General features: G+C 47.7%; 1 protein-coding gene across 2 annotated transcripts; it reads left to right on the forward strand.

The window, feature by feature from the left end:
• Positions 1 to 2,500: 2,500 nt before the first annotated feature.
• On the forward strand, positions 2,501 to 4,878 carry LOC135882465 (olfactory receptor 51G2-like). Of its 2 annotated transcripts, XM_065409383.1 has the most exons (2): positions 2,540 to 3,443; positions 4,862 to 4,878. In XM_065409383.1, exons 1-2 carry the CDS (start codon positions 2,540 to 2,542, stop codon positions 4,876 to 4,878), a joined length of 921 nt encoding a protein of 306 aa, XP_065265455.1. The 2 variants fall into 2 exon arrangements, with proteins under 2 accessions (XP_065265463.1, XP_065265455.1); XM_065409391.1 differs by lacking the exon at positions 4,862 to 4,878 and having other exon boundaries at positions 2,501 to 3,475.
• Positions 4,879 to 7,271: the final 2,393 nt, after the last annotated feature.

Consider the following 7,271-nt stretch of genomic DNA (forward strand, 5'->3'; position numbering starts at 1 on the left):
AACCCCTCCCCTACATCTGCCCAAACTGCATGGTGGATTATTCAACCTCAACATGTTAAAACCCTGATTTATCAAGTCAGGATGTCTCAAGCAGTTCCTTTTCTTCCAGTGCCCTGTGCTCTCGGTCCGATTCTGCCAGGGGCTGACAGAGAGGCGACCCCACGGACTATCAGTGATTAGTTCCCAAATCACCTCACGTTTATTTGCCTCTGGAAATTTTATCAGCAAATGTATTTTCAATTATTTTATTCTCTGACTTGATTGTGGATGCAGGAATAGGGCATATTTCTATTTCCTGACTGGCTGAGGGCTCTAGAATCTCTGCCCTGTAAAGTTACAGGGCTACTGGCATCTCTGCCCCCTTCCTTGTTTCCAAATCCTGCGGGCCTCCCACCCTCAGACTGGGCCCTGGGCTACCGCACACTGCAGGTCGACTGTGCTTACTGAGCAGGTCCCAGTGGGTTTGGCACCTGTGGTTCTTCCCTCTAGGAGTGGTGAGACGAGTGACCAGGCAGCCCTCTTGAACCAAAATACTGTTTAATCTGAAGAGCAGGAAGAAAGTGTAACATGGGAGAATAGGAGGGTTTTCAGAGAACTGTCTGTATATGTCTCTGACCCCAAGCCTTGAAAGTCTGATGGGGGTCCAAGCAGGTCAAGGGCCTTCAGATTTCCCAAGCGGTGTCTGTGAGTGTCAGTCTGAAGAGCTTCTCAGTAATAGCTACCCCACCTCTGGACAAACTCCCAGTCCTGGCAAAAGAAGCTGTGTAACATGGCTGGAGCCTGGAAATAGGCTCTTACCAGCTTGTTGCTCCGGTGATGTCTCTCAGCTTCCCTGAAGTGCTAACGGAGAGATGGCTTTTCTTGAGCTGTTACTTCCCTACCACTTCATTCTCCAGCAGCCTCTTATTAAACTAAGAGAAGCGGTACTGGTTTAACCTATTATAGCCATGGCATAAACATCCCAATCGTTAACCCAATATAGCTCTACAGCAAACATCCCCAGAACTGCGTTTAACATACACATTCATTATGGCAGCTCAGCTCCATGTCTGTCCCAATGCCGTTCCCAGGTGGTATGGATTTTGTGAATACAGGACATAGACAGTCATGGTGAGAAAGAGGAATAGACTACTTTCATGTGTGAAATGAAGTTGCATTTCAATGAATTCTCATGCAATTGACTTTGAAATCCAGTTCCTGCAAACCCTCATCATATCTGAATAACAGGTGCTGAGGTCACTGTGTACTAGAGAGTGAGAGCTCAGGGACTCAGTATTATCTATACTGACCCCAATGTCTGTTATCACTCTGGTTACAGGCTTGTAACTTACCAGGTATATACAGACACTTGCACAGGGAAAGGATGCAGGTCCCGTGAGGAGGTAGAATAGCCTTCAGGATGATCGAACTCTCTAGATTTTGTAAATGCTGACCAGGCAAAGCACTTCAGCTTCTCTTGGAGGAATTGTTGGGGTTCACAGTGTATCACCGGAAGCATTTGGTAAGGGAAAGTTAATACAGCTCCGTTCTGATCGAATTTGCACATGTAAATATGGAGTTACACCGTTGATGTAAATGTTACTGAATTCAGAACCTGAACCTATGAATTTATCCAATGTACTGGAAAGAGGCAGTGAGATAATTTGGACTCCCAAGAGTGGGAAAAAAAATTATATAATGAGGAAATGAAACATGTTCATAAATAGCTTCTATGCAGGACAGATAAATACAAGGAGCTGACCATTTTCACCATGCATTTGCAATGTGTTTACACACGTCATGATACATTGGGGCACACTCAGACATGGAGGGCAAGACACTGTGTGTGTGGTAAAGTCACAACTGTAAAATCACACAGTGCTCAAGTAGGTTATGGAACTCCCAGCCACAAGATATCAATGGGTCCAAGAACTTAGAAAGTTTCAAAGAGGGAAGGGATGTTAATATGGCTAAGCAGAAAATTAAATTACAATAATGAGGGTTTTTAAAAGAGTCTTCTAAGGGCTGTAAACCTTCCTGATTATACCACAAAACATGTCTCTAATTAGTGGGTGTCAGGGGAAAACATTCCCTGGGAGCAGGTTATCTCATAGCTGCCTATTACAGAGCTTCTTGGACCATCCTCTGCAGCATCTTGAACTGGCCCTTGGATACTCAGCTATATGGATGACAGGTCTGATCCAGTCTGGCAATGCCCATCCTCCTATCGGTGGTGAAAATCCAAGACAATATTTTTGCTGATCTTCCTTCAGCTCCTGGGAGTCTCTAGTCTTCCACTTATATATATATGGTTCACTCTTTATGCATCCGAAGAAGTGGGTTGTAGCCCACGAAAGCTTATGCTCTAATAAATTTGTTAGTCTCTAAGGTGCCACAAGTACTCCTGTTATTTTTGCGGATACAGACTAACACGGCTGCTACTCTGAAACTAGTCTTCCACTGAGAGCAGAAAGATGTCTAGTTAAATATCATCTATTCTCCTGTTCTTTTTCTTTTCAGGAAGGAAAGCTCAAAACTCCTCGGACGAGCCTAGTACATTATGTCATCTGTCAATGACACCAAATTCAACTCTGCAGTGTTCCTTCTCACCAGGATACCTGGGCAGGAAGACGTCCATCTCTGGATCTCTATCCCCTTCTGCTTAATGTATGTTATTTCGATAGTTGGAAATTCAGTCATTCTGTTCATTATAAAAACAGATCCGAGCCTCCATGAGCCTATGTATATTTTCCTTTCCATGTTGGCCGTTACAGACCTTGGCTTATCCATAGCCACCATGCCAACGATACTGGGCATATACTTGTTTAACTCTAGGGAGATCAGCCTCGATGCGTGTTTTGCCCAGGTCTTCTTCATCCACTCGCTTTCATTAACTGAATCCTCCATGCTGTTGCTGATGGCCTTTGACCGTTTTGTTGCAATCTGTAACCCGCTGAGATATGCTTCCATATTAACTCCGCCAAGAATAGCCAAAATGGGACTGGTGTTTGCACTAAGAAGGGTGGTCCTAGTATTCCCAGTCCCATTTCTCCTGAAACGGTTCCGATACTGTCGAGCCAATGTCCTCTCCCATTCCTACTGTCTGCATCAGGAGGTCATGAAGATGGCTTGTTCAGATATCACAGTCAATAGCATCTATGGCTTGTCTGTTAAACTCTTAACGGTTGGGTTGGATTCATTGCTCATTTTTCTCTCTTATGTGATGATCATCAAAACAGTGCTGAGTGTCGCATCCCCCATGGAGTGCCTCAGGGCCCTGAACACCTGCGTCTCCCACCTCTGTGCCGTCCTGCTCTTCTTCACACCAGAAATTGGCTTGTCTGTGATACACAGATTCGGGAATAGCTCTTCTCACTTGCTTCAGATTCTCCTGGGCTATGTCTACTTGCTGGTCCCACCCCTGATGAACCCAATTGTGTACAGCGTGAAAAGCAAACACCTTCGTGCGAGAATAATCAGGGTGTTCATCAAATAAAGGGTCAGTTCATCACCTGGATCCTGCGCTGCTGATATTGGCCATGAGAAACAAGGGTCACCTATTCCTTCCTGGACACTTACATCTGAGGCGACATGAGCTACTGATCTCCACTCTGTAGTGGTTCAGGTGGGGTCTAAGTCCTTGAGCAATGTGTGGTGGCTTCTCCCCAAACACTGTTGAGGGAGGGCAGTGCACTGGTGGAAGGAAACCAAGCAGGAAGCAGCATTTAAAAATTGAATGTGATTGTGGAGAGCCAGGGGACAGATGAGATGTTGGCTAGTAAAGAGCAGTATCGGTGGCTGCTCCAACCTCACTATTCTTGCTGATACAGTCAATAAAGAGAAGGGATCTGGACGTTGTTTCCCATTACACCTGGGCTGTAGCTGTTCCGTCTCTGGTTAAAAAACAAGGGACCATGAAAAAAGGTGGAAGGCTGTTGTGGAGTCGCAGTCCTGGCCCTTCCTGAGCACTCTGGGTGCTGCGTGACCATGGGGGCTGCACCAGCTGTGGACAGGGGCTATTCAAGGGCCACGGACACCCACCCTTCCCCTACACCCTGAGCCAAGTGGTTGTGACTGAGTCGTGTCAGAGACATGACTAACGTCAGAGCCCCAAGAAAAGCCATTCACAGAACCCCCTGCAGCTCCCCCATTAATGGCTCTGCACACCACACACCTGCTGAGCCACTCCCCACTGAGGCAGAGCAGAGCTGCATGTGTGAGTGAGGGTCTGACACACAGGAGTTCTAGCAAGAGACTCAGGCCCAGATTCCCTCCTCCTCCCCTCAGATTGTGCTGCCCCAGCAATGCAAAGGGGGTGGAAATGAGCTTCAACTCCCCAACAAAGATGTGGCTAGCTCCTGTCCCAGTCCAGCACATTCACTATAGGGTGACCACCTCTCAAAAGGCAAAAGCGGGACACATGCAAGAGCCCCGTCCCTCTGTGACATCGCCCCAGCCACTTGTCATCCCCCTTGAGATCCCATCCCCTGCTCCTCCTCATTACCCAGGGCTCCATCCCCTGTCCAGGCCAGAAGCCAGAGCGGGGCCATGATAAAAGCTGCCAGAAAGAAGCCCCCAGCCTGTCTCCCCACCCCAAGGATGTTCAAACCAGGGACGCCGGTGAGCCTGGGACTCTCCACAGTGGTTCCCTGGGCAGCTCTTACCAAAATCAAGCTCAGGTCTGATCAGGGGGGTGGCTCTATAGGGGAAGAGGAAGAGCAGGGGGTGGGGTCTCAGGGGAAAAGTTTGGGCAGAGGGTGGGGTCTCAGGAGAAAAGGAGAAGCAGGGAATACAGCAAGCCTAAAACAATGCAGACCCCTGCAAGGAGGTCACTGGGGTCAGGAGCTCATGAGTAAAGGAGGAAGATGGGGCCGGAAGGTAGGAGAGCCTGTGCTTTAGAGAAGACTCAATAAATGTGACCCCACAAAGGGGGTTCTTGTTTTAAGGATCCCGGGATGAGAGTAAGTCATTGCAAGGACCTTTGAGGGAAAGGCAGGGTGCCTGAATTTCTAGCTCAGGCAAGTAGGGGGCACTATGGGATGGCCCCAGTCTGCAGGAACTTGGCCAGAGTGTGCCATGCTCTTGGGAGCCGTTACCGATGGGCGGAGGTCAGCCCAGCTCCCAGGCTGCCCTAAACTCTGTTGAGGGAAGGGGAGAATCAAATCAGGCCAGGGAATCAAACCTCTGTAACTGGCCCCTTGCCATCCCTGCTCTCTGCAGTGCATGAGGGAGCTTCTCTGGTACAGCAGAGAATCTAGCTGGGACTGTTACAGCTCAGATGGCTGGAAGGCTGGTCCCGTGGTCTGGGTACTGCTCTGTGACTCAATAAAGCTGGGTTTGATTCCCTTGCCCTGTGTGACTGTGGGCCATTGGCTGTCTCTGGACCTCTGCACAGGTCTATAATAGCCTTGCCATCCCTCACTGTGGTGGCAGGAGGATAAATACATTCAAGGATGTTCTGATACCCTAACATCAGGTCTATATCAGGGTCCCACAGAGCAATGCTCCTAATGTTTGTCTATAAAGGCCTCTTACCACAGCCCCCTGTGACAGCTGGATTCTGGGAAGCCCTGTGACTCCAGCACCGTGGTGTCTGTGGCACATGTGGGGGAGCTCGGGGGTGACAGTGAGGGGAAAGTAGTGGATTTCTGAGGAGAGTGTTGGAGTGTCACAGGGTCACAGGGAGTTTCAGCGCAGTCACTGGACTAGTGTTTGCCAGCCATTGAGGCTGAATGGGTCGAACTGCCAAATAATGGAGCAATGGCCATGGAGGCATCATCTTAGATGGTCTGGGTGGGAGAAAGGTCAAAGGGCAAAGATCAGCTTCACACCTTGACCCTATAACACAGACACGGCTGAGCACTATGGTGACTGGGCCCAGGCTCACACAGATTTCAGCAAAGGCTGCTTCCACAAGAAAGGGGCAAACAGATGGGAAGATGCTCTCAGAGACACAGGGAAACTAGGCTGGGTCCCGAGAGTTCCTTGGCTTACTGAAAGTTGGGCCAGTTCTGTTCCTCTATCTCCAGAGCGAAGCCTGTCTAACTTAGCTTAAGCGATACATGAGATATATGAATGTACACGAGTGGAAGCTGCCTGTTATTAAAATCCATTTTCTGTAATGCTTTGTGCTGTTTGCTAATAAACCTCATTGTTTAAAGGAGGCTGGGGGTGTCTGTGTAGCTCTGGTCACAAGCTCCCGAAGGGCAGAGACTGAGGTGTCCAGTCACTGCTGCTTGGTGATAAGCTTTTGTCATAGATGGGATGTTGTTCCCAGCTCGAAGACTGGGAAAATTGTAAGATTCTCCCCAGGACAGAAAGGACCTGGTTTAGACGATAAAGAAACCATATATCCCAGTTTTACTGTGACAATCCCGATTCTTCTTGGCCAGCATCTATCCTTGTTGAATTCCTGTCAGCATTCAGAGGAGCAACTTGTTCAAGCTGCATCCAAGATAATGATGTGCTCAAGACAATGATTCATAGAGTCAGAGAATTTAAGATCAGAATAAGCCATTATATCATCTAGTCCAGACGCTCTCAAACTAGGTGGTGGGCTTCCCTGGTGGGGGTGTGGAATGTATTTGGAGGGCTGGGGCCATGAGAAAATGTAGGGGAAAAACCTTCCTGTACACATTTTACTCACATCAATGAATAACTAGCCAAGCTCATCCCTGCAGACACATCCAGTCCCCAGTCGGCACTGTGTGTTTGTCTCTAGGTGGCACTTTTCATTTTGGTGGATTACTGTTAAGCTTGCATAGCATTATACAAAGTCGTAGACATCTCAACGTGGATCTGTTTGCTATGGCACGGTGTGCCAATTTCATTGTAAGCAGGGACCAAAATCACAGTTTTGCTTTTGCTCTTATTTCACTGGATAATTGGCTCATTTGTGTAACTAAAAAAACAACTGCAAGTGAAAAACAACAAAGCTGAAACTAATTCAATCGAAGCCATGCCACCACATAAATCAGTATATATATTTGTGTGGCTGGGGGAAGGCATAAACTCTTATAGACACAAAGAAGCAAATATGATCAAATAAGTTAGAGAACAACTGATCTATTCTGAACTCTTGTATGGCACAAGCTGCAGAATTTCACCCATTTATCCCCATCTTGAACCCAATGAGTTGTGTTCTATTAATGCGTGACATGCATTCCTCTAAAGCGGATCTTCCAGGAAGACATCAAGTCTTGGTTTAGAGATAGCAGGAGAATCCAGCACCTCCCTTGGCAGTTTGCTTGACTGGTTAGTCACCCTTGCTGTTAAAAATGTGTGCCTCATTT

Source organism: Emys orbicularis, chromosome 1 (genome assembly GCF_028017835.1).
Source record: "Emys orbicularis isolate rEmyOrb1 chromosome 1, rEmyOrb1.hap1, whole genome shotgun sequence".
NCBI classification, from domain to species: domain Eukaryota; kingdom Metazoa; phylum Chordata; order Testudines; family Emydidae; genus Emys; species Emys orbicularis.

Bases quoted from the DNA above. Each gene is read 5' to 3' on its own strand.
- LOC135882465 (XM_065409391.1), top strand. From the start codon at position 2,540: ATGTCATCTGTCAATGACACCAAATTCAACTCTGCAGTGTTCCTTCTC.